The sequence below is a fragment of the Scyliorhinus torazame genome, chromosome 15, assembly GCF_047496885.1.
Source record: "Scyliorhinus torazame isolate Kashiwa2021f chromosome 15, sScyTor2.1, whole genome shotgun sequence".
Taxonomy (NCBI): Eukaryota; Metazoa; Chordata; class Chondrichthyes; order Carcharhiniformes; family Scyliorhinidae; genus Scyliorhinus; species Scyliorhinus torazame.
The window spans coordinates 133,796,795-133,824,146 of NC_092721.1; the positions used below are offsets into that span (position 1 = coordinate 133,796,795).

The 27,352-nt window shown below is 45.8% G+C and overlaps 1 protein-coding gene across 5 annotated transcripts in view; it reads left to right on the top strand.

Annotated features, from left to right (window-relative positions):
* The window catches only part of elmod1 (ELMO/CED-12 domain containing 1), a 72,095-nt gene extending 45,045 nt beyond the window's left edge, over nt 1–27,050 (top strand). For 4 of the 5 annotated variants that reach the window (XM_072476765.1, XM_072476764.1, XM_072476766.1 and 1 more), the window contains 6 exons: nt 6,210–6,343; nt 6,454–6,522; nt 7,315–7,338; nt 10,284–10,334; nt 24,270–24,403; nt 24,955–27,050. In XM_072476765.1, the coding sequence (XP_072332866.1) occupies nt 6,210–6,343; nt 6,454–6,522; nt 7,315–7,338; nt 10,284–10,334; nt 24,270–24,403; nt 24,955–25,127 (585 nt within the window). In that variant the 3' untranslated portion in view covers nt 25,128–27,050. The remainder of the gene's footprint in view (nt 1–6,209; nt 6,344–6,453; nt 6,523–7,314; nt 7,339–10,283; nt 10,335–24,269; nt 24,404–24,954) is intronic. The other variant, XM_072476763.1, reaches the window with a different exon arrangement.
* The last annotated feature ends 302 nt before the right edge of the window (nt 27,051–27,352 follow it).

Genomic DNA, 27,352 nt, shown 5'->3' on the forward strand with positions numbered 1-27,352 from the left:
GGTCAAGGTGAAGTTTGACCTGAACCATTATGCCACAGGGACCTTCCAGGTATCGAGTGGGGAGTTGGCACTTGGTTGGCAGTATGGGCGGGTCTGGTCCATGGGGCGGAGGATGATGATGACCCGCTCCGCGATGAGCTCTGGCGGTGCGCATTGTTTGACAGCATCTGACTCTCGGTCCGGTGTCACATCCCATTGTCTGCTCGGGTGGTCCCTGCATGCATGCTCGCCATTCTATCTCACAGACCTTCAGGGGAGGCGATGGTGGTGATAGGGTCCTCGGCGGAGTGGGGTGTTGTTATGGGGGTGGTGAGCAGTGATGGGTTGCTCAGAAGGTAGGCCTTACCATATGGCACCCCCAGTGCCTTGCCACCTTCGGGGGCAACTCTGGGTACTCCCGACTGTCCAAGGACTGTGCTACGCTGCCCCTCCCTCTGTGACTGTAGCATCCCTCACCCCCCACCCTCGGGGTCTGTGGCACCCCGCCGACGCCTCTGGGACTGTGGCACCCCCTTACCCTCTGGGACTATGGCAAATTCCCCTCCTCCCTCTGGTACTGTGGCACATACCCCCCTCCCTCTGGTGTTGTGGCACGCACTCCCCCCCCCCCCCCCCCCCCCCCCCTTTCCTCTGGTACTGTGGCACGCCTCTGTGACTGGGGCATGCCCCCCCACCCCCTCCTCTGTGACTGGGGCATGCCCCCCCCTCCTCTGTGACTGGGGCATGCCCCCCCCTCCTCTGTGACTGGGGCATGCCCCCCCCCCTCCTTTGTGACTGGGGCACGCCCCCCCTATTCTGGGACTGGGGCATGCCCCCCCTCATCTGGGACTGGGGCACGCCCCCCCTCTGGGACTGGGGCACGCCGTTACCCTCTGGGACTATGGCAAATTCTCCCCCCCCCTCCCTCTGGTACTGTGGCATGCCCCCCCTCCCTCTGGTACTGTGGCATGCCCCCCTCCCTCTGGTGTTGTGGCACGCCCCCCCCCCTCTGGTACTGTGGCACGCCTCTGTGACTGGGGCATGCCCTCCCCCTCCTCTGGGACTGGGGCACGCCCCCTCCTCTGGGACTGGGGCACGCCCCCCCTCCTCTGGGACTGGGGCACGCCCCCACTCCTCTGGGACTGGGGCACGCCCCCCTCCTCTGGGACTGGGGCACGCCCCCCTCCTCTGGGACTGGGACACGCCCCTCCTCTGGGACTGGTGCACGCCCCCCCTCTGGGACTGGGGCACGCCCTTACCCTCTGGGACTGTGGCAAATTCTCTCTCCCCCCCCCTCCCTCTGGTACTGTGGCATGCCCCCCCTCCCTCTGGTACTGTGGCACGCCCCCTCCCTCTGGTGTTGTGGCCCCCCCCCTCTGGTTCTGTGGCACGCCTCTGTGACTGGGGCATGCCCTCCCCCTCCTCTGTGACTGGGGCACCCCCCTCCTCTGGGACTGGGGCACCCCCCCCCTCCTCTGGGACTGGGGCACGCCCCCCTCCTCTGGGACTGGGGCACGCCCCCTCCTCTGGGACTGGGGCACGCCCCCCTCCTCTGGGACTGGGGCACGCCCCCCACCTCTGGGACAGGGGCACGCCCCTCCCACCTCTGGGACTGGGGCACGCCCCCCCTCCTCTGGGACTGGGGCACGCCCCCCCCCTCCTCTGGGACTGGGGCACGCCACCCCCCTCCTCTGGGACTGGGGCACACACCCCCCTCCTCTGGGACTGGGGCACACCCCCTCCCTCTGGGATTGCGGTGCGCCCCCGCCCTCCCTCTGGGACTCTGACGTGCCACGCGCTCCCTCTGGGACTTTGGCGCTCCCCGCCCTCCCTCTGGGACTGCGACAACCCCCCCCCCCCCCCCCTCCCTCTGGGACTGCAACAAACCCCCCCCCCCCTCCTTCTGGGACTGTGGACTGTGGCATGCCCCTTCTCCCTCTGGGACTGTGGCACACCCCCTCCCTCCCTCTGGGACTATGGCAACCCTCCCACCGCGGACTGTGGCACACCCGCCCCCTCCCTCTGGGACCAAAAAGGAAAATGCTGGAAAGTCTCCGCAGGTCTGGCAGCATCTGTAGGGAGAGAAAAGAGCTAACGTTTTGAGGCCAGATGACCCTTTGTCACAGCTTTGACAAATGGTCATCTGGACTCATAGAATTTACAGTGCAGAAGGAGGCCATTTGGCCCATCGAGTCTGCACCGGCTCTTGGAAAGAGCATCCCATTTAAGCCCACACCTCCACTCCACCCCGCAACCCAGCAACCCCACCCAATCTAAGGGCAATTTTTGCATTGCCAATTCACCTAACCTGCCCATCTTTGGACTGTGGGAGGAAACCGGAGTACCCGGAGGAAACCTACACAGACACTGGGAAACTCCACGCAGACAGTGATCCAAGCCGGGAATCGAACCTGGGTTCCTGGAGCTGTGAAGCAACTGTGCTAGCCACTATGCTACCGTGCCGCCCACTTGAAACATTAGCTCTTTTCTCCCCCTCCAGATGCTGCCAGACCCGCTGAGATTTTCCAGCATTTTCTTTTTCGTTTCAGACTCCAGCATCTGCAGTAATTTGCTTTTATCCCCTCCTTCTGGGACTGTGGCATACCCGCTCCCCCCCCACCCCCCTCCCTCTGGAATTGTGGCATGCCCCACCCCTCTCCCTCTGGGATGGTGGAACGCAACTCCTCTCCCTCTAATTTGTGTAATCTCTCCTCTTAACTTAAATCCCTATAGCCCAGGCTAGCCACACGGATCCCCGCCGTCTATGGCAAGGTCTGCAAGACATAACGGGCCACAAGATGAAGGCATGTAACATCGTCTGCTCCAACGCACCCCACCCTGATGAGCTCAACGCATTCTATGCCCGCTTTGAGCAAGAGGTCAGCGAGAGGGGGCCCTCCACCCCAGAAGTCGTGGATGAACTTGTATCTGAGATCACCACTGCAGACGTCAGAGCAGCCTTCTCGAAGGACAACCCATGGAAAGCCACTAGCTTGGATGGGGTACCCGGACGAGCACTCGGGTCTTGCACGGATCAGCTGGCGGGGGTATTCGCAGACATCTTCAACCTCTCTTTACAACAATCTGAGGTCCCTATCTGCTTCAAGAAGATGACCATCATCCCTGTACCAAAAAAAAGTCAATCACCGTGCCTTAATGACTATCGTCCAGTGGCTCTGACATCCATCATCATGAAGTGCTTCGAAAGGTTAGTCATGGCACGAATCAACTCCAGCCTCCCGGATTGCCTTAATCCACTACAGTTTGCCTACCGCTGCAACAGGTCCACAGCAGGCGCCATCTCCATGTCCCTGCAGTCTACCTTGGAACACCTAGATAACAAAGACACCTGTGTCAGACTCCTATTTATCGACTACAGCTCAGCCTTCAACACCATCATTCCTTCGAAACTCATCTCCAAACTCCGTGGCCTTGGCCTCGGCTCCTCCTTCTGCGACTGGATCCTGAACTTTCTAACCCATAGGCCACAATCAGTAAAGATAGGCAACAACACCTCCTCCACGATCATCCTCAACACTGGTGCCCCACAAGGCTGTGTCCTCAGACCACTATTATACTCCTTATACGCCTATGACTGGCCAAATTCCCCTCCAACTCGATTTTCAAATTTGCTGATGACACCACCGTAGTGGGTCGGATTTCAAACAATGACGAGACAGAGTACAGGAATGAGATAGAGAATCTGGTGAACTAGTGCGACAACAATAATCTCCCTCAATGTCAACAAAACGAAGGAGATTGTCATCGACTTCAGGAAGCGTAGTGGAGAACATGCCCCTGTCTGCATCAATGGGAACGAAGTAGAAAGGGTCAAGAGCTTCAAGTTTTTAGGTGTACAGATCACCAACAGCCTGTCTTGGTCCCCCCATGCCGACACTATAGTTAAGAAAGCTCACCAACGACTCTACTTTCTCAGAAGACTAAGGAAATCTGGCATGTCAGCTACGACCCTCACCAACTTCTACAGATGCACCATAGAAAGCATTCTTTCTGGTTGTGTCACAGCTTGGTATGGAGCTTGCTGTGCCCAAGACTGCAGGAAACTACAAAAAGTTGTGAATGTAGCCCAGTCCATCACGCAAACCAGCCTCCCATCCATTGACTCTATCTATAATTCCCGCTGCCTCAGAAAGGCAGCCAGCATAATTAAGGACCCCACACACCCCGGGCATACTCTCTTCCACCTTCTTCCATCAGGAAAAAGATACCAAAGTTTGAGGTCACGTACCAACCGACTCAAGAACAGCTTCTTCCCTACTGCCATCAGACTTTTGAATGGACCTACCTCATATTAAGTTGATCTTTTCTCTGCACCTTGCTATAACTGTAGTCTCTCCTTCCTTCCCTATGTACGGTATGCATTGTTTGTACAGCATGCAAAAAACAGTACTTTTCACTGTATACTAATACATGTGACAATAATAAATCAAATCAAAAATCAAATCCGGTATCATTTTTGTAAATCTCCAAGGCTAAAATATCCTCCCAAAGATGTAGTGCCCAGAACTGCTCACAGTACTCCTAAGTGGGGTCCAACCAGGGCTTTGTATAGCTACAGCGTTAGCTTTGTGTCATTATACTCCAATCCCCTCGATATAAAGACGAGCATTCCATTAGCCTTTTTGATTATTTTCTTCACTTGTTCATAGCATTTTGAACATCCATACACCGAATCCCCAAACCTCTTTGGACATCCACCGTAATTAACCTTTTTTCATTTAGAAAGTAGTTTGTTCTATCCTTATAATGTCCAAAATGGATAACCTCACACATGTTTATATTGAATTCCATCTGCCACAATTTTGCCCATTCACTGTCAATATCTCCTTGCAATTTTATGCTATCATCTGGACTGACTACAATGCCACCTATCTTTGTATCATGAGCAAATTTGGATACATGACTTTCTCTGCCATCATCCAAGTCATTAATGAATAATGTGAATGAATCTTTTAATAAAACCTTTTTTATACTAGCCCCAGCAAGACAGGCATGTGAGGTTGGAGGCAGATTTTGAGGTTTTTAAGTAACCCACTCTGGAGAGGCCTGCTGTATTTTAGGATCACAGAGTACGCACTGAGTTGTATCAAAGAAACTTAGGTTTATTCACAAGGCTATAATATACCGCTCCCGGTAAAGGATGGAGTAGCCAAAGCCAGCAGTTAAATGCTTTCAAGAGCACTGCTTCTGGACCACGCCCCTCCAACAAACCCTTTGCAGTGATTGATCAACTTGCTTCCTTCCTGATTCCCGTTCCTGGCATTTTTCTTCCATTGCTTGTTTCCTGCCCATCAGCCAACCAGCCTGTCAACCTAACTGGTTGCTGATTGAGAAACAGCAAAAAGTGTTGAAATCTGAATCTATGCTGTCCCTGTATTTTGGGTTCCTCGTTCCCTCCTTCACCCCTGAAACATTCACCCATGGTTCTCTTCCCGTAAATGTTCACAATTTCTGTATCATCATGAGCTATTTTGTCTAAAAGTAATGTTATATATTCCCCTTTGAAAGCATGTTTTAATAGACCGTTTTTGTTTTAGCACTGTTTGTAATAAACAAAAATTTCCATTTTCATTCAGCGTGGTTATTACATATGCTCCAAGAATTGTGTTGCAACTGTATGACCAGTCTCTTTTTAATCACCCCACCACTTTGCTTCCCGCTCTTCCCAACCCCCTGGCTCCCTCTTCAGACCCCTTTCTTCCTCCTCACTGCTTCCTTCTCGTATGAGTGAGGGCTCAGGAGAGAAGCCTTGCTGTGAGAGGAAGCAAAGGAGTGGGGAGAGGACAATGGTTAGCTATATTGCGGGAGTGGGTCAAGAGAAGAAAGCAGTGAGTGGGAAAGAGTAAGTAAGTCGCAAGAAGGAGGCATTGGAGGATTGAAAAGGGAAACATCTGTTGATTTTTCTTTTGTCTACTATGTACGTGCTGTGTACGTTCCCTCGGCCGCAGAAAAATACTTTTCACTGTACTTCGGTACATGTGACAATAAATCAAATCAAATCAAATCAAGAAGAGTGGCAAGCCAGAGGGAATGAACGGTTCGGTGGAGGGAAGTGGGAATCTCAGGGAGGAAAGGGGGAAAGCAGCAAGTTGGAAGCTGGAGACTGAATGTGACTTCATACTATCTTGTTTATTTACCTTCCTATTGTGATTTGATTTTTTAAAGGCAATTTGTGAAAAATATTTTTTATTTTCTATGAATCCTGTTAGCTGTGGACTTTCCTTCGCCCTGATGTAGTGTTGAATGGTCGAGTTAGCAAACAATGGTGTGAAATAGGTTTCCAAGGTGAAGACCCAAAGACTGACTTCAGAGGAATGGGGATGCTGGGGTTATATAACTTGGTGTAAGTATAGATTATGTACAACTTTTGGAACTCTTATCCTAATTCTTCCCCCTCCTGCCTTTTGTGTACAAATTATATAAACTATATAAATTTTCTCACCATTTTTCCAGTTTTTTTGCAGAACATGACAACACAACTGCCCGCCAAGTTCTTTTTGATTCTCACCAAGCAAAGTACAGGTAACTTGCTCATTTGGTCGGATGCTTTATTTAACATTGTGTTGTAATGACCCTCTGAGTTGAATTTCAATGGTTTACTTCAGTATATTTTTTACTTACAGAGCTATCATCATCAACTCACTTGTAACAATATGTACTCACACTTCAGCCCTGTGCACTGTAATTAAAAGCACAATAAAGAATTCCTTGCTACAGAAATGCAAGATTAATATTATTGAAGGTCAACTTCAAATAAAAGTCTATTGAGTCATCTCACTGAAATGCAGTGTTGAATATTAAAAACTTCTTAAAAAGGGGACACGGGGCTAATCTTTTGGGGAGACCTATTTAGGAATAGAAGGTAAAAGAAGAAATTTTGAATCACGCTTTATCTGGAAAAGCTAAATTAGCACACCGTTGATGTGATCATATTCTTCAATGACAATTATATTACTGGTATTTGTTATATTACATTGATGTTACCTCATCAATATAACACTGTCATCCTCCACGCCTGAAACAATGATTTTAAAAATTGGATGAGCAAAACAAACCTATCACAATTTTTCAGGCATGCTGATGCCGAGATTGCTACTTGAAATAAATTCAATTACTTCGTAAATGTAGTATATGCAACATTTCAACCCCTGCAACCCCCCTCCCTTGCACACATTTTTGGACTAGTTATTCTGAATGTATTTCTTCACTTGATTCCTGTCATGTGGATTATTTTCTTCATTCCAGGTTCACACATTGTAACAATGTCATATTCATTGACCATTGTCATATTTTAATTCCATTAATTTTTTTTAGGGAACTAACCAAAGAAGATGTAAGGTACTATCACTTCATTTTCTTTTAATCATATGTATCTTGCTTTGCTTTATATCTCATTGTTTAATCATTCTTTTTGGGCAATGAGTGTTGAGAAACCTAATTTGAATGTGAAGAAGTATGTGTATCTGGGTGTAACAAACCAATGTTCCTAAGGCAAAGAAATAGCCTCTTCGTCCAGTTCTGATTTTAAGCCAAGCCACCTAAAATATTGTCAGTGTCTTAGAACTCAAAACACCAACCCTTTATATTTTGTAAGGAAGGGTTCAGAAATTAGGAATGGGATGAATGGTCTGATAATACCTGACAATTTAATGAATTTTACTTGAACTATTAGTGTTGACTAAGTTATGGGTCAGGGTTTAGAGAATCCCAAAGTGTATCATGGAGTTCACCTGACTCACAACTTTTAATAGATTGTGTTATGGGGAGCACACGGCTCACCCTACGGGTATGGTATAGCAGAAATGGACCAGTGCTTTTTTAAAACAAAACAATGTTTATTCTATGAACTCAAGTTAACCTTTTTAAAACAAACAGTGAATATCTTAGCAACCAGTAAATCAAACACTCCCCCAAAGAATACAACACTAAGTAATCTGTATGCTGTCCTAACAAACCTCCAAGCAGGAGCACATTAGGGTTTACATTCAAGACTGAAAACATTTATAATTCTTCTGAATTCACCAAATGATCCATAGATAGTCTTTGGATAGCAGAGACCAACAGCAGTGCAGCTCACTTTTAACTTCAGATTCAGCTCACTGAAAAAACACAGACACACCCAAGCTTTCTCAAACTGAAACTAAAAAGCAGAGTGCAGCTCAGCTCCACCCATACTCTGACATCACTCCAGTAACATGAGCAGCTCCATTTCTTAAGGGTACATTTCTTAAACACCCATTTCTTAAAGGGTACTCTCACATGACAACCAAAAATCCCTTGCACTGATCTAAAATCACATACCATAGAATCCCTGTAGTGCAGAAGGAGACCATTTGGCCCATCGAGTCTACACCAACTCTCCACCCCACCCAAGTCCACTGACCCGGCCTATCCCTGTAACCCCACACACTGATCATGGCCAATACACCTGACCTGCAAATCTTTGGACTGTGGGAGGAAACCGGAGCACCCTGAACAAACTTACGCAGATGCTGGGAGAAGATGCAGACTCCACATAGTGGTGTGCTGGTGCATGAATCGAGTTTTGGGTGGGAAACCTGAAGGTCCAGTTTTCCCCACATGCTGTGGAGTTTTAGCCGTGAAGTTTTAATTGCACTATGTGCGTATTGTTCTTCTTTTATTTATATGTATATATATCATAAATTTAGAGTTTTTTTCCAATTAAGCGGCAATTTAGCACAGCCAATCCACCTACGCTTCACATCTTTAGGTTGTGGGGGGTGGGGGGAGACCCATGCAGACACTGGAGTATGTGCAAAATCCACACAGACAGTGACCCGGGGCCGGGATCGAACCCGGGTCCTCAGAACCGCGAGGCAGCAGTGCTAACCACGTGCCACCCATGTGCATATTTTTCTTGACAGCGTCTCCAACTGCAAATCAACCTAATTGACAGGCTTGACTGGTAGTTGGGTGGGGAGCACTCTGGAACAGATTGTAGATCAGAAGGAAACTATGGCTGCTATTGGGAATGGGGAGGTAGGGATCTGATCGCTGACCTTGAGTGGTTCAATCCTTTCGGCTGGGTGTGGGGGTGCCAATTCTTTATCAGATTTGAGAGGGGACTGCGGTTGTCTACTGACAGTTAAGGGGAGTCTGATTCCAGGCAATTCGATAAGCTTAGTCCAGGAGAAAGCAATCCTGCTGCCCCTGGCCTGCAAACAATGTTGTAAAGGCACTTGCCTTTTCTGCGAAGATGTTCTTACCTCTTTTCTGCTGCCAGGTGTTCCAAGGCCAAGTAAATCTGCCGAGCCAGGTTTAGCCTGTAAGGGAAGTTAAATCTCAGGCCCTCTGTTTCAGTATATATTCAACTGGTCAAGCCATGTCTCCTGACGCAGTCCAGCTCCTAATCCTCTGTTCTGCCTCTGTTAAACCCAGAGTGGGCAGTTTGTGGTTATGATTCATGATTTTTTAAATTTTACAGCCCCCCTGTCCCCTAATTCACCTCTATTTGAGGGTTAAAATTGCTACCTCTGTGTCAAAGGTATTAGGGAGGAAGATGAGTGTTGATGAACAAGCAGAACCCAAGAAATAAGAGCAGGAGTGAAACATTCTTGTCTGCTCCACCATGCAGTCCAATCATGGCTGGTCTTAGGCATCAACTCCACATATCCATTTGTTCTGAAGCTGAAGCGGCACCTGAAGAACTAAAGTTTCAATATTTGAGTCATATTTGTTTTTTCCTGATGAGAAAGCAAAATACTGTGCATGCTGGAGATCTGCTGGGAAAACTCCGCAGATTTGTGCAGAGAGAAACAGAGTTAACTATTGCTGTTCTTCCCCCTTTGATTTGGTTAGTCCTATAAAACAACTTGTCTTCTTTGCATTTTCAGTTCTAATGATTTCTATCCAAAACATCAATCAGTCTTAGCCCCTTAAGAACGGATGGATCTTCTGAATATTTCCAGCTCTTGTTTTTTTTTCTATATTTCCCACTTCTTTAGTTTTTACTTTTCATCTCTCACCATTATCTTGAAATTGATATTCACATGCACTCTCATTTTAAAGGAAAGAATAAATTGATCAGAGCAAACTAAAATACACTCATATTCAGCCCTAATTTACCTGATATTTGGTACATGTAACTTGAGATGCACATGAACTATGAGATGTACTCAGTCTGGAAAGCGTGCAGATGTTTGTGACTAAATTTCAGTTGCTTGCCATGCATTTGGAGTAATAAATATAATACAAATTGACATTAAATGATCAAAAGGACATTGGTTTGCGAAAATTAATTTTTTCTTTTACTTTTTAAACAGCAAAATAAATGCAAAAGAATGGGAAAAGAAAAAGTTTGATCAGGCGATTGGGTGAGTATTTCACTGATGTATTCTCTGGGAAAGAACATTAACACACCAAATGCTAATTTGTTACATGCATAATCACTGAACCTTCTGTATAAAAATTGAGAAAATGTTGAGGCGGATGTTACATATTTGGAACAATTGTACTTTATGACTGGCAAATTTAGACTTTACGTACACACTCATTCAAAGATTAGCTTAATTTCAAGAATGAAGCGGCCTGCTAGTGATCACCAGTGCCTTGGGACTGATAAGTCGCCCTTCAAAGTCAAAGCCATTACCGAGGCATCCACACCTCCGCATGTAAACCAACTTTGATCTTTTTTGGCTTACTAATTATTACAATAGGTTTGTCCCCAATCTGGCTGCTGTTCTAAAACGCTTACAGATTCTACTGTGTCAGAATAAAAAATGGACATGGGTGGATCCATGTGAGACAACATTCGTACAAGCCAAAGAGACGCTACTCAAATAAGACGTCCTGACACATTTTAATCCAAATTTACCCCTGCAACTGGTATGTGATGCATCACCTTCTGGAGTTGGGGCGATGGTTTCCCACATAATGCCCAGAGGTGATTGGAGGGCTGTGACTAGTGGTGTTCGGCAGGGATCAGTGCTGGGACCTTTGCTGTTCGTAGTATATATAAATGATTTGGAGGAAAATATAACTGGTCTGATTAGTAAGTTTGCAGACGACACAAAGGTTGGTGGAATTGCGGATAGCGATGAGGACTGTCAGAGGATACAGCAGGATTTAGATCGTTTGGAGACTTGGGCGGAGAGATGGCAGATGGAGTTTAATCCAGACAAATGTGAGGTAATGCATTTTGGAAAGTCTAATGCAGGTAGGGAATATACAGTGAATGGTAGAACCCTCAAGAGTATTGGCAGTTAGAGAGATCTAGGTGTACAGGTCCACAGGTCACTGAAAGGGGCAACACAGGTGGAGAAGGTAGTCAAGAAGGCATACGGCATGCTTGCCTTCATTGGCCGGGGCATTGAGTATAAGAATTGGCAAGTCATGTTGCAACTGTATAGAACTTTGGTTAGGCCACACTTGGAGTATAGTGTTCAATTCTGGTCGCCACACTACCAGAAGGATGTGGAGGCTTTAGAGAGGGTGCAGAAGAGATTTACCAGGATGTTGCCTGGTATGGAGGGCATTAGCTATGAGGAGTGGTTGAATAAACTCGGTTTGTTCTCACTGGAACAACGGAGGTTGAGGGGCGACCTGATAGAGGTCTACAAAATTATGAGGGGCATAGACAGGGTGGATAGTCAGAGGCTTTTTCCCAGGGTAGAGGGGTCAATTACTAGGGGCATAGGTTTAAGATGCGAGGGGCAAGGTTTAGAGTAGATGTACGAGGCAAGTTTTTTTACACAGAGGGTAGTGGGTGCCTGGAACACGCTGCCGGAGGATGTGGTGGAAGCAGAGACGATTAAGGGGCATCTTGACAAATACATGAATAGGATGGGAATAGAGAGATAAGGACCCAGGAAGTGTAGAAGATTTTAGTTTAGATGGGCAGCATGGTTGGCACAGGCTTGGAGGGTCGAAGGGCCTGTTCCTGTGCTGTACTTTTCTTTGTTCTTCGTGAAGAGAAGCCGATAGCCTTCGGGTCAAGGACCTTGAATAAGGCCGAAAGCAATTATGTGCAGATAGAGAAAGAAGCCCTAGGAATCATTTTTGGAATAAAACTGTTCTACCAATTCTTGAATGGGAGGAAATTCACTTTATTGACAGACCATCGTCCACTAACAACCATTTTTCGACTTCTGATGGCGGCCATGGCGTAAACGATCGCATATTCAGCAGCTCTCACCCTTATTGTTTTTTTTAATGGTGTTTAAGGCGGATTTTTCAGAAAATCTCTCAACATAAGCTGATCGAAGGGAGACCCTCAATTTATGGAATCGTGTCCAAATAAGAGTCGAAAAAGGAGAAACCAAAAGATGAGTGAAAGCAAGAATCAGACGTCATCGAGCTCAATGGTAACGAGACAAAGCGTGTCCATACCAGCTCACTGGTCGATGGAGCAATAGGTCGAGTACCTGGATGAGAAGTTCGCCCGGCATCGCAAGGAGTGTACAGAAGATGTAACTGAGATGATAGCCTCGATTAAGGAGGTGGTTGACCGGGTGGAGGAGAAAATGATGACCCAGGGACAGGAGATTCTAAAGTTGCAGGAGCTGCGACTAAACGAGAGGAGGAGTCCACTGCAATGGCTTTGGAAATTAGCATACTACAGGACAGCCAGAAATGACTGCTAGATAAAGTGGAAGACTTGAAGAAGCGGTCTCGCATGCAAAATATCCGAATCGTCGGGCTACCAGAGGGGAAGGAGGGATCAGATGCGGGAGCGTATGTGGGGAAGATGTTGCAGGGGATGGTCGGGGTCGATGTGTTTGACAAGCCGCTGGAGGTGGATCGGGCGCACAGGGTGCTCGTACGTAAGCCCCAGGGTCGTGAACCTCCGAGGGCCATGGTGGTGAGGCTACATCGATTCCTCGACAAGGAGCGTATCATGAAGTGGGCCAGGCAGACAAAATGGTACATGTGGAAAGAATCAGAGATCCGGATGTACCAAGACTGGGGACCAGAACTCTCAAAGAGGAGAGCAAGTTTCAACAAAGTTAAGGTGGCCCTGTTGAGAAAGACATTGAATTTGGACTGTTATACCGCCGCTCTTTGGGTGACCTACGAGAACCGAGAGCTGTACTTTCATTCTCTGGAATAGGTGGTTACTTTCATGAAAGACACTAATCTGGCTTAAGGACTCTTAAATTCTAACTGTGGTGGGCTGAGTCTTTTAATTCTGTGAGTTAAGTTGCGATGTTCGGGAAGAAAAATGGGGGCGATTCTCCGAGCCCAATGCTGGGCTGGAGAATCGGCGCAACCGCGCCACGACGCCGGCGAGCGATTCGGGGCTGCCGATTCTCCAGCCCAGATGGGCCGAGCGGCCGCGCGGATACGACAGAGTCCCGCCAGCGCCGCTCACCCTGGTCACTGCCGGCGGGAACTCTGCGCAAACGGTCGGGGGAGGGGGGCTCCTTCACCGGGGGAGCCTCCGCTTGGGTCTGGCCCGCGATGGGGGCCCACCGATCGATGTGCCGGCCTCATCTCCCTCCCCCTGGACCTATTTCCCTGCACGGCCGGCCCCTGAACACCGACGCCATGTTGAGTCGGGGCCGGCGCGCTAAAGAAGTCCCCCGCACATGCGCAGGTTGGCGCGCTGCCCATTTGACGCCGGAAAAGGAGACTGGAGCGGCGTGAACCGCTCCAGTACTGTGCTGGCCCCCTGTGGGGGACAGGATAGGTCGTACCCGGGCCCAGTTTACGCCGTCGTGAAACACGATGGCGTTCACGACGGCGCGAACACTTGGGCTCCATTTGGGAGAATCGCCCCCAGGGTTTGGGTGGTTTTTTTATTCAATGTTTTTCTCTCTCCTTTTCTCTCGTCTTGTGTAATTTGATTTTGATTTAATCTCTGGAACAAAGATGGTTGATTCTTGCATTTATAATTTTGATTAAGCTGCTTGAAGCTTCTTCTATTCTGTTTGATTCTCTTTGAAGGTGATGTGACTGATGAGAATCGGTCAAAGAGAGAGGGGTAGAACCTGGCAATCTGGTGTAATGACTTTTAAACTCAAACTGTGGTGGTCTGAGTTTGGGGGAAGGGACAGGATGGCGGGGAGGTGAGATAAATGGTTCTGTGTTTTGCTATGTCTTGTTTAAAATTTCGGTCTTTTAATTCTGAGAGTTAAGTTGCGATAGGATTTTATAGAATTTACAGTGCAGAAGGAGGTCATTCGGCCCATCCAGTCTGCACCGGCTCTTGGAAAGAGCACCCTACCTAAGGTCCACACCTCTACCCTATCCCCATAACCCAGTAACCCCACCTAACACTAAGGGCAATTTTGGACACTAAGGGCAATTTATCATGGCCAATCCACCTAACCTGCGCATCTTTGGACTGTGGGAGGAAAGCGGAGCACCCGGAGGAAACCCACGCACACACAGGGAGGATGTGCAGACTCCGCACAGACAGTGACCCAAGCCGGAATCGAACCTGAGACTTTGGAGCTGTGAAGCAATTGTGCTATCCACAATGCCACAGTGCTGCCCACAATGTTCGGGAAGAAAAGGGTTTTGGTGTTTTAATTTTTTTTTTCTTTCCTCTCGTGTAATTTGATTTTGATTTATTGCTTTATGTACTGGATAGAGGGAAGAACTTTTAAGATGCGATGGGATGTTTTAGTTTCTGCAAGGATGGTTAATTCTAGCATGCATAATTTCGCTTAAGCTGCTTGAAGCTTTTGTGTTGGATTCTGTTTGTAGTTGATAGGACTGATAAGAATCGGTTAAAGGGGGAGGGGTTTGCCTTGTCTGCGCGTTGGGGGATGGTATGTTTGCTTTTTGGGATTGTTATTATGTTGAGTGCTTGTGTTATTGCTAGGTGTGATAGAATCTGGCAGTCGGCAGGCTTTTTGACGCCAGAGGGCGGGAGATTTTGAGCTAGCTGGATAGCTGGTTCATGGGAGCAAAGTGGGGGAGAGCTGAGGAAAAACGAAGTGTGGGGGAGGGGGGGGGGGTGGGCAGGAGGGGGTACTGCTGACGGGTAAGGGACAGTTAGGAGACTGGAGATGGAGATCAGATGGCGGATGCCGCTGAGGGGCAGATCAAGTGAGGTGCAGAACACGTGCTAGGGGCTGGCCTAGGAAAGGTCATGGTTGACCGACAGGGGAGGGGAGGCAAAAGCCTCCCCGATCAGACTGGTTACATGGAATGTTCGTGGACTGAACGGGCCAGTTAAGAGAGCTCGTGTGTTCGCACACCTGAGACAGTTAAAAGCGGACGTGGCTATGTTACAGGAGACACATTTGAAGCTGGGAGACCAAATTAGATTAAAGAAGGGATGGGTCGGGCAAGTGTTTCATTCAGGACTGGACTTTAAAACAAGGGGGTTGGCTATCCTGATTAATAAAAGGGTGACATTCGAGGTGGGGAGAATAGAGGTAGACCCGGGAGGCAGATTTATTATGGTTAGCGGGAAGCTAGAGGGAATAGAAGTGGTGCTGGTGAATATGTATGCCTCAAACTGGGATGATGTCGCGTTTATCAAGAAGGTGCTGGGGAAGATCCCAGACCTTGACTCTCACCGGCTGATCATGGGGGGTGACTTTAATACGGTCCTGGACCCGAGGTTAGACCGGTCGGGAAGCTATCAGTAATGGCAAAGGAACTGCGGGGGTTCATGGAGCGCATGGGAGGGGTGGATCCATGGAAATTTGAGAGACCAAGGAGCAGGGAATATTCATTCTACTCCCATGTACATAAGGCCTACTTCAGGATAGATTTCTTCGTGCTCGATAAAACACTGTTAGCAGGGGTTGAGGACACTGAGTACTCAGCAATTGTGGTCTCAGATCATGCACCACACTGGATAGACCTACGGGCAGACACAGGAATGTCCCAGCACCCACAGTGGAGACTAGATACAGGGCTGTTAGCGGATGTGGAGATCTGTGAGCGAGTGAGAGAGGCCATTCGGGGGTACATAAAGGTCAATGACACGGGAGAGACTGCAGCTGGAATGGTCTGGGAGGCACTGAAAGCTGTCATAAGAGGGGAATGTATTTTGATTCGAGCCCACAGGGATAAAACTGAGTGGTCGGTGCTGGACCGGTTGGTAGGAGAAATCTTACAGGTGGACAGGAGATATTCAGAGTCTCCCAAATGAGGAGCTCCTGAAGGAGCGTCAGAGACTTCAAATGCAGTTTGGGCTCCTTTCCACAGGAATGGCGGGCGGAGGGTCAGCTGAGGAGGGTAAAAGGGGCAATATATGAACATGGGGAGAAAGCTAGCAGGATGCTGGCACATCAGCTGAGGAAACAGGAGGCAGTGAGAGAAATAGGGAAAATAAAGGATTTGAGGGGGAAGACGGTGACGACCCCGGGGCGGTGAATGAAGTGTTCCGGGAATTTTATAGCCAGCGATAGGAGTCGGAACCCCCGGTTGGGGAGGAGGGCATGAATCAATTCCTGGGGAGGCTAGAAGTTCCCAAAGGTAAATGAGGAGCTGGTGGAGGCCCTATGGGGCCCGATTGGGCTTGGGGAGGTGATAGAGGGACTGGGGGCAATACAATCGGGTAAAGCCCCGGGACCTGATGGATTCCCAGTGGAATTTTATGAAAAGTTCTCTGGGTTACTGGGGCCGCTCTTGGTTGAGGCTTTCAACGAGTCCAAGGAGCTGGGAGTACTCCCTCCAACGTTATCATCGGCATCAATTTCTCTCATCCTGAAGCGTGACAAGGATCCGGAGAGCTGTGGACCGTACAGGCCAATCTCCCTCTTGAATGTTGATGCCAAATTATTGGCAAAGATCCTGCCACTCGAATAGAGGATTGTGTCCCGGAGATAATTGGGGAGGATCAGGCGGGATTTGTAAAGGGCAGGCACCTGACAGGCAACATTAGACGGCTTCTTAATGTAATTATGATGCCAGCGGAGGGGCGCGAGGCTGAGGTGGTAGACGCCCTGGACGCGAAGAAGGCTTTCGACCAAGTGGAGTGGAAATATCTATGGGATATTTTAGGCAGGTTTGGGTTTGGGCAGGGATTTGTGGAGTGGGTCCGGCTCTGTACCAGGCCCCGGTGGTAAATGTAAGAACTAACTGAGTTTGGTCAGAATACTTTAGTCTTTGTCGGGGGACAAGGCAGGGATGCCCACTCTCCCCATTACTGTTTGCCATGGCCATAGAACCCTTAGCAATGGCCCTGAGAGCAGTGAATACCTGGAGAGGTATAGTGAGAGGGGGTGGGGGTGGAGCACAGGGTCTCTCTCTATGCGGACAATTTGTTGCTTTATATCACGGACCCGGTGGGGGGGAGGGGGTGACCGAAATCATGGAGGTATTAGGAGAGTTTGGGCGATTTTCAGGCTATAAGTTAAATATGGGAAAAAGCGGGATGTTCGCGATTCCGGCACGGGGGCAGGAAAGGAGGCTTAGGAGCTACCTTTTAAAGTGGTTGGGAAGAGGTTTAGGTGTCTGGGGATTCAAGTGGCCAAGGACTGGGGGCAGCTTCACAAGTTAAATTTGGGCAAAGCAGTGGATCAAAAGAGAAGGGATTTTTGTAGATGGGGACATGCTCCCACTGACGCTGGCGGGGAGGGTTCCGACGGTGAAGATGACTGTCCTTCAGAGACTGCTTTTCTTTTTTCAGTGTCTCCCGATATTTGTCCCAAAGGCTTTTTTCAGAAGTATGAATGTGGCGATATCGAGGTTTATATGGCCGGGTAAAACCCCGACAGTAAAGAGGACATTCCTGGAACGGGGAAGGGGGATTGGCTCGCCCGAGCTTTATTAACTATTACTGGGCTGCCAACATATCGATGGTCAGGAAGTGGGTAGTGGGGGAGGGGTCGGTCTGGGAGCGGGTGGAGGCAGCATCCTGTAAAGGTACGAGTCTGGAGGCTTTACTGATGGCGCCCCTGCCATTCTTGCCTGCTCAGTACTCCACAAGTCCTGTTGTGGTGGCAGCCCTGAGGGTGTGGGGGCAATGGAGGCAGCATATGAGACTGGAGGGGGCGTCAGTGTGGTCACCGATCTGTGACAATCACCGGTTTGTCTCGGGGGGGGGGGGGGGGGGGGGGGGGGGAGGGAGGGAGGGAGGGCTGTATGGGGGCTTTACAGTATGGCAGCTGGCAGGGATTGAGAGGTTTGGGGATCTATTCATCCAGGAGGGCTTCCCGACCTTGGAGACATTAGAGGAGGAGTTTGATTTGCCGGGTGGGAACGGGTTTCGGTACCTTCAAGTGCGGGACTTTGTACGGTGACACATCCCAAGCTTTCCTCGCCTCCCCCTGAGGCGACTACAGGATAACGTGCTGTCAAAAACGGGGGTTGGAGGTGGGAAGGTTTCAGACATATACAGGGAATTGTTAGAGTGGGAAGGGGCCCCTATCAGAGAGATGAGGAGGAAGTGGGAAGAGGAGCTAGGAGGGGAGCTGGAAATTGAACTGTGGAAAAAAGCCTTGAAACGGGTAAATGCATCCACGTCCTGTGCTAGACTTAGCTTGATTCAGTTAAAGGTAGTCCACAGGGCCACATGACGATAGCTCGGATGAGTAGGTTCTTCGAGGAGGTAGAGGACAGATGTGGGCGGTGTGGTAGCCCGGCCAACCATGTTCATATGTTTTGGGCATGTCCGAACCTGAGGGAATTCTGGCAGGGATTTGCAGATGTTATGTCGGAAGTCCTGGTAGGTAGGATAACTCCGAGTCCAGAATTAGCAATATTTGGGATGTCGGAAGATCCGGGGGAAAAGGGGGGAAGGGAGGCCGATATTCTGGCCTTCTCCTCCCTGGTGGCCCGGAGATGGATCTTGCTGAGATGGAGGGACTCGGTGCCCCCGAAATCAGGAGTGTGGGTCAGTGATGTGGTAGAGTTTCTCAGTCTGGAAAAAAATCAAGTTCGCTCTAAGAGGATCAATACAGGGATTCGCCCGGAGTTGGCGGCCATTCATCGATTTCTTTAACAAAAACTGAACGTCAGCAGTAAGGGGGGAAAGAGAAAAAGCGGGGCGGGGGGGGGGGGGAGGAAAATAGGCATGGTAGTGTTAAATAAGGACAGGGAATTTAGTATACGGGTAATTGGGGATAGGACGGGAGAAATTGGGTACGTGGTCTATTGTTTGTTATTTTAGGGGGTATTTTGTGCGTCGACCTGCGCGGTTTTAGAAATGTCAATATGTTAAATTGTGAAAATTACAAATGCTTAAAAAAAAATATTTTCTAAAAAACAACAACCATTCTTAGACCTTGTACCAGGATACCATCAATGTCTGCGAGCAGAAGGCAGAGGTCGGCATTGCGTTTGTGAGCACACACATACACGATCCATTGATAAGCAGTTTGTGTGGAAACATTTTCTACTTCGAGCAAGTCGATAATACTCATGTAATCTCAAGATAAGTTAAGCATATCAGAAACGAGCTGGTACTTTCAGAGGCCATGGACACGGTGTTTCAAGGAAAGACTTCAGGAGCAAACCTGAGTAAAGCCATATTCCACTCTAAGACTTGAATTATCCGTACAGGCTGGTTGTCTCCTCTGGGGAGTGAGAGTCATCATTCCACCACTACTAAAAAAACATGCATTAAATCATTCACATGAAAGCCTCTGTGTTATTGTTGATGTGTTGGGTGTTCTGGATCACATACAGGTCACCAACACTTGATGTAGTGCAACACTATTTTATTAAAAGGTTAACTATTTAAACATACTTGAACTGTGGGTAAATACGATGCCAGCTTTAACTAAAAACCTTTGCCTTGTCCTAACCAGTTGATGCACTCAGCACATGGTGAATGTCTGTGTTGCATGCTGTGAGCTCTGTGCTCCTAGCTAGCTGCTACTCGAAAGAGCGGGAACTCTGATGTCTCCTGTCTTTATAGTGCGTGTGCTCTCACTGGTGATTGGCTGCGGTGTTGTGTATGTTGATTGGTCTCACTGTGTGTCCATCAGTGTGTGTCTGCATCATGATATACTGGTGTATATTATGACAATTGTAAGGGTGAAAGAGATAGCCAGGAGCTATTTTTGGTGGCTGGGACTAGGTGTTGATATTGAGGAGAAGGCAGGAATATGTTTGTCTTGCGCAAAAGTGCAGAACCTGTCGCCGTTAACCCTATTAAACCCATGAGAATGGCCAGCAGAGGCCTGGCAACGGTGCATGTTGATTTTGTCAGACAGTTTGAAGGGCGTATGTTTCTCATTCTTGTCGATGCTCACTCGAAATGGCCTGAAGTTACCATCATGAAATCAACGTAAACGGAGAAAACAATTGAGAGATTGGGTGAAATCTTTAGTAGATTCAGTTACCCTGAATAACTCATGAGTGATAATGGGCCACAGTTCGTATCTCAAAAGTTCATAAACTACTTGAAGGAGAACGATGAAACATTTGTTGAAAGTAACTCGAGAACAAGGTTCATTGTCTAAACATGTGAGTCAATTCCTGCTCATGTACAGGAATACTGCGCATTCAACAATCCAAGTTTTTCCAGCATTGCTAATAATTAAACGATAATTGGCACGGTGGCGCAGTGCTTCGGACTTGGCGCTGAGGACCCGGGTTCGATCCCGGGTCACTGTCCGTGTGGAGTTTGCAGATTCTCCCCATATCTGCGTGGGTTTCACACCCACAACCCAACAATGTGCAGGTTAGGTGGAGTGGCCATGCTAAATTTCCCCTTAGTTGGAAAAAAAATAATTGGGTATTCTAAATTTTTTTAAAAGTTAAATGTCAACTTCACACAGCACAGATTTGTGTGTGGGTCTCACCCCACAACCCAAAAAGATGTGCAGAGTAGGTGATTTGGCCACAATAAATTACCCCGATTGGAAAAAAAAAAAGAATTGAATACTCTAAATTAAAAAAACTACACAAAGCATTTGATTTGCAAAAACCACCCAAGACAAAAGAAACTTTTGAGAAAAAGCAGCAAGATAAGGTCATTAGGTCAAGGTGAACTGCCATGTTTTTGCCAGGATGAAGAGGTTCTGGCAAGAAACTATAACACAAGTGAAAAGTGGATACCTGCCACCAATTTAGCACAGACAGGCTGGTGACCTACACAGTGTACACAAATCCGAGACAAGGTAATACAGAGAAAATAAACTTTTGGTGAAAAGAACCAAGAGACAGAATTTAGTAGAGTCCAAATCGAGCTGTTCCCAAGAACCTGACACGAATGGAACCAATTGGGGAAAGCAGTACCTCAGTTGAGAACCAGACACTGAGTCAACCTCAGAACACTATGTCGACTCTGGTTAAGACGACTGTGAACCACATCCAAACCAAGCCAAAGACACCAGAGTTTGCAGCAAGTGCTAAAAGGCGGGCACCCGGGCTTCACTGACAACCACACAGAATGGCAACCTCCGAAGTGTCTGATGCATTGACTGTTGATGTTGATTAATTGTTCATGGTTCTAATTGGTAGTTAATGTCATCCTGGGTGCGATCTAATGGAAGTGTCATTTCAGGTGGGTTTGGCTGGGAGTTTCTCCCTGGCTCTGTCAGCAATTTCCTCACCCCGATCTAACCACACTTAGAATTTTTCCCATCACTGGGGAGCTGAACTTGCTGGCCAGACCGGCACCTCCGAGATTAGGCCATTTTGAAAGTGTGCATTGATCTCTAGGTGAGCTTGAGGGTCCCCCGCACAACCCCCATCCACGGGCAATGTCACCGCCCCACACACATGGGCAGTACCCCCCTCCCCCTCCCAAGTGATGAAGAAACCCCATTATGGGGTTGCTGAGGGCCCTCCTTTTCAGGCCTTCCCATGCCCCCTTTCAGGCCCCCCCTTTTCAGGACCTCCATCCTTCACCCCCCCCTTCAAGCTACCGGATGCCCCCTCATACCTGCCCTTCAATCCCCCCACCCTTCAACCCCCCTCATCACTCCTTCCATAGGCATGGCCCCCCTCGGACACTGACCATTGGCAGTGCCACCTGGGCACCATGGCAGTGCCTCTGCCAGCCTGGCAGTGTCATCTTGGCAGCAACAAGGTGCCAGCCAAGCAGCACCAAGGTGCCAGAGGGAGAGCCAGGGTTCACCCTGCCCTGTCCATGACCACCCAAGGACCTTCAGTGGTCTGGGTGACCCCCCCCCCCATTCTGTGCCGTTCTGCCTCAACCATGTTTGCGTAGACCAGTACTAATCGCCTCCCGCCTGGGGACTCCCTGGGGAAGCTGGTAGATGCCGGGAGCCTGTTAGATCCAGCGTCAGCACAGCTAAATGGGTTCTTAAACCCACTTAACCATAACGAGACTGGGTCCCGTCCATTGTCGGCGGAAACCGGATTGCAATGCTTCGTGAGATCTGGTTAGATCTCATGAGACAGAGTGGCTGTTGGGAAGCCCAAAGGCAGCCTCTTCTGGCATATATCGGCCGCGTCGCGCCCCATTTGGGAGCAACACGGCCAGTAGATCGCGCCCACTGTTTGTTGTGTCAGGGACCCTTGATTTAAAGGAAAACAATGGTCTGTAATCATGGTTTTTCTCATGTTTCCTCACTAGCAGCCTTGCAGTGGAACAAGGGCAATTTAAGAGACCGATCACATGACTCGGCCACTTGCCCAGGCAAAGTAATATCTTCTTAATAAATCTATTTGTTTGTGTGAACGTCTGACCCCTGCAGACTTGATTTTAAAACCACCACAGCTTTTCTTCCTAGAGAAAAAGAATCAAATGGAAAAGTGTATATTTTCTAGCTAATTAGTGCCGCTGGTGGATTTGCTTGCGAGTCTGACAATTTGCAACCAAGCCTTATCAGTACTATTCTGTTATGGGCACCCAATCTAGAAAGCAGATTTGGCCATCTATCCCTTTGAGCATAGTTGACCACCCAGTGAGAAAAATTATGAAAGCATATAATTTTCCCATGCAATAAAAACATAGGAAAAATCAATTTGTAGGCATCAGCCTGAGATTATTACTTGCGCAGTTATTACTAAGTTGCTTATGTTCAAAAAGACCTGGCCTATTTTGTTAAGACATAAAATTGCTGAGTTATTTGCCAAGTAACAGATATTATTATCAGGCCTCTGGGACCTTTGTATCTACAAACTGTGAATGTAATTCAGAAATACATAAAATTGCTGAGTTATTTGCCAAGTAACAGATATTATTATCAGGCATCTGAGACCTTTGTATCTACAAACTATGAATGTAATTCAGAAATAGAAATCATGCTTTGTAGCACGGTAGAGAATAGATTTTTCAGAACAACTCACTGACAGTTCAAGTTATCCCTTTCTCGAAATTTATAACCACACTTCTTTGAAGCTATGTAAGCATCCAAACGAAAGGAAAACAAACCAATGCATAACAATGATACAACACAGGCTTTTTGAGACCTCTGCTACTATATTGATTATGTAGAATATAACGAGTTAGTTGTTAACCATTTTTCATTTATTATAATTTCAATCTGCTAATTCAGTATTAGCTTCGAAATTGTTCCTTTGATTGGGATTTGCATTTTCAATTTTTAAGCTTTAATTTTTAGAGAATTTTTTAAATCCAAGAACAATCTGCTTGGGTATTCATTTATGAAATATATTCAGCAAAAAGACTTGTGTCCTACTGGCTACATTAGTGTGAAGTAAATTATCTTCTATTGAATATGCTACCTGACATCAAGGAATCTTTGAGTGCACTAGATGCAGCAAAGGCTCTAGCAAAACCCCAGCTGTGGAACTGAAGATTTGTGCTCTAAAACTAGCTGTGTCTCTAGCCAAGATGTTCCAACACTGGCATTTATCCAATGAAATGGAAAGATGCCCATGTGTGACCTGAGGCACAAAACAATACAAATCTAATATGACCAATTACTGCCCCATCAGTCTATTCTGAAGTTAAGAAACTGGTAAGCAGACCTTTGAGAATTCGAGGTCAAATGGTAACCTGTGTTTACTTAATAGAGAGAGAGAGATGGAGAAAGCTGAAATCTTGTACATTGGAGAATAGCTGGACCACTGAGAACAAATCAAAATGAATTCCAGTGAGCTGTGGAATACTTGTTTGGATCCAAATGAATAAGTCAACAAACCCTCAAGATCTCAAAGTGGGTTGAATTAGGAAGAAAAATGGGAACTCAATTTATGTTCTAAGTCTTAAACTATGATGTTTAGTTAATAGTACTTGCTTTGTTTATTTTTTTCATATAAAGTGAGGTTTCTTTTAATTTTATGGCATAATTTATCAGTCAATCAATTGACTTTTTGAATTTCTCTTTAAACATTAATGTATCTAAAGAGATTGTTACATAATTCAGTGCTACATTATCCTGATTTCATTACACTTTGAACTGTGCATAAGAATATTTATTCTTGGATGTTTTCATAATTTATTATTCTTTCAATTGCAGGTTTTCCTTTGCTATAGTGGGAATTAATATCACTGACCTTTCATATACTCTGCTAGTAAGTGGGGCATTGAAAACCCATTTGTATAATGTTGCCCCTGAAGCACCATCACTTTTTCACTTCCACAAAATCTTCTGTGAGTAGGTTCTATACATTGATTCAACAAAAGACATTTGAGTCTTATTGGAATATAGTTGCTTCTGACATAAATGTCTTAATGCACATTAATGTTACTTGCAAATTTTGTAAGGGTGTGAGTAATATCTTTCTGTTCAGTTGTCACTTGGAGCTCAAGTCTGGATATGCAAAGTCTGGGAACATGTGACTGTATATAGAAATTCAAATGTAGAATTAGCTATCACTTGCAAAATGCATTAGTATTTAGCATGCTAGAAAATTTCAGCTTGCCTTTTTCACATTATAAATTATCCAAGCTTTTCTATGCTGTCAGCATATGTACAAGTCACTTGCCTTCTTTAAAGTTGTTAAAAACTCACCCTCCCCTGTACTATGTATTATATCAATCCCTTTGAAGCTTGGAAGCGTCATAAGTTAGCATGCTCTGCTTTTATTTTTGGGATACAACTACTAATTTAATTGTATTAACAAAATTGTTTGCTGATCTTTGTGCATTTTTCCTGCAAAGTAGAGACATTTCAAAATCTGTTTTTTCTGTGTTCTATACAGGCTACCTGATGCAGCAATTTCACAAATTCTGGATTGAAGAGGATCCTCTTGACATAATGGAATTTAATCGTGTTCGGGAAAAGTTTCACCAACAGATTATAAAGCAGCTTCAGAACCCAGACATGACCCTGTGTCCCCGTTTTGCGGCCTCAGAAAATCTAATGAATCTATAAATCTTCATCTTGCCATAAGCCACATCACTGCCTCACCTCTATATTTGTATGTGAACTGATTTTAAGAAACTGGAGTAAAATCACAGCCTTGATCACAACCAGCATATTTGATGACCATGGTGACTGTATGCATGCTTTGTTTTAAGTATAATAGTTCTCTATTTGGTGCAATTAAAAGAACTACACATGCTGTACATTCACATGAACACTGGAGGTATTCTCCATAGACAGTTGCTCATATTGCGGCAGTATGGAGTGTTGCATTCTAATCAATGGAAGAGTCTTCTCTATTTTTTTATTATTTCCATACATCAGCACTGATAAGCTGTACTTTGTTGTGTTTTGTAATGCTGTAGTCTGTAGATCAGTAATGTCCATTAGTTTAAAAGTTTTATCATGATCTTAACAAAATTACAGGCATTAATTACTATGGAAGAATGTATTTTCATCAAAAGAATAGTGCTTTTTCATAACCATACACACAAATGCCATTTTATGGGATTTAACTATATATTTGGTAATTTTAACAACCCATTAAATATGGGTGGATAAATGTACTATATGATTGTACTTTGGGTTTAACTGTAGATTAAGTAGAGCAAATATCTTCTATTTTGACAGATTTGCTTTGGAAGTTCCGTGACAAACTCTGTCATATATCCAGAGAATTATTTCATCTCAACATAGTATGTATTCTAGAGTTTTGCTTTGATTAATATTATTAATCTTATTTATTAAAATTTGGAATAAAAATTATTTGGCATACACGTGTGCAGTAGCACGCACACATTTGACATTTGGATTGAAGCACTTTTCAGGGCTGGTATATAGGAAACTTTGTGATTCATTACACCAGTGCCATATCAAATCTTCAAATCTGATGTCTGATTTCAGAATGGATAAAAAGTACATTTTTAGCATTGTTATCCTTATTGTAACATACATATGTAAACAAAGATATATGTTGTTTAAAAAGCAATAGTTGGACACAGGTAGTTAAAGTTCCTTTAAGGGGCATCAGCTACATAGAAATGTGTTTATTTCCAAAAATAATATATTAAATTAGACAGTACATGTTCAAATATATCTTCTTCTCACCTGTGCATACCATATTAAAAGTGATGCATGTATTTTCTTCTTCCCCACCAAACAAGCCCTTTATTAGTTAAGGTGATTGACATTAAATTGTCTTCGGCGTTGTTTTCAAGCAGCCTGTAGACACTTCACTTTTCCCTCATATCCTCATCCATGATAATACTAAATACCAGATTCTTAATGCAATACCAATGACTATTATTCTTTGCTTCCCTTTCCCCACCTTCCCAGTCAACAAAAGTTGAAATGTAAGATTTTACTGGAGCATATACCTGTATTAAAATCCAATCAGATCGCAATGTAATGATAGGAGCCTCCAAATTTTGTTTAAAAGTTGTGTTTTTGGAATTGTGCTTTTTATTTGCCTACAGTATATTAGTCAAAGCCAGTGTATTAATATTGTATTGTATGGTTAGGGTATTAATGTCATATAAATAAGGAACAGAGCATTAATTTTGCTTTAATCAATTATCTCATCAAATTTCTTCTGTCGGCAGTCAATGAATTACACAACTTTTGCATGTCTCCGTTTTTATTTACCTGAATTTAAATCTGTCTCTCCTCTGCCATTATTAAAACATCTAAAGAGAAGGATCTACAAAGTTTCTATTGTATTAAACAAATAAGAAAATTTGCACCCTAATGTTTCTATTTCTCATACTTTGTTTGTTAGAAATGTACATGCTGCTTTAGTACCAAGGAAAGCTAGAATATCTGATTAAAGAAAGTAAAACAGTATTATTATAGCAAAAATAATATGATGTGCTGTAAGTGGGCAAGATATTATCCACTCTAATTTCAGAAATAAAGTTGCTCATTTTGGTGTCACTTTAGAATTAAGATTTATCTGAGCGTGGCTGAGAAGGTATTCTGAATGAAACTTCTTGCATAAAGTTAATGTGAACTTGTACTTTGAACATTGCCGTTATTATTCTAGCTTGTTCAACTTATTGCACATGTTAATTAATTTTTATAACTAAACACCTCAGACTGGAAAACGTGGAAATAAAATCAGTAAAATATTATTTCTCATTTATATTAAGATTTAGAAGGAAGCACATCATTTTTTAAGCTTCCATGTTCTTGAATCTGGTATTAAAGTTTATTTAATTCTTTGCAGACTCTCCAAC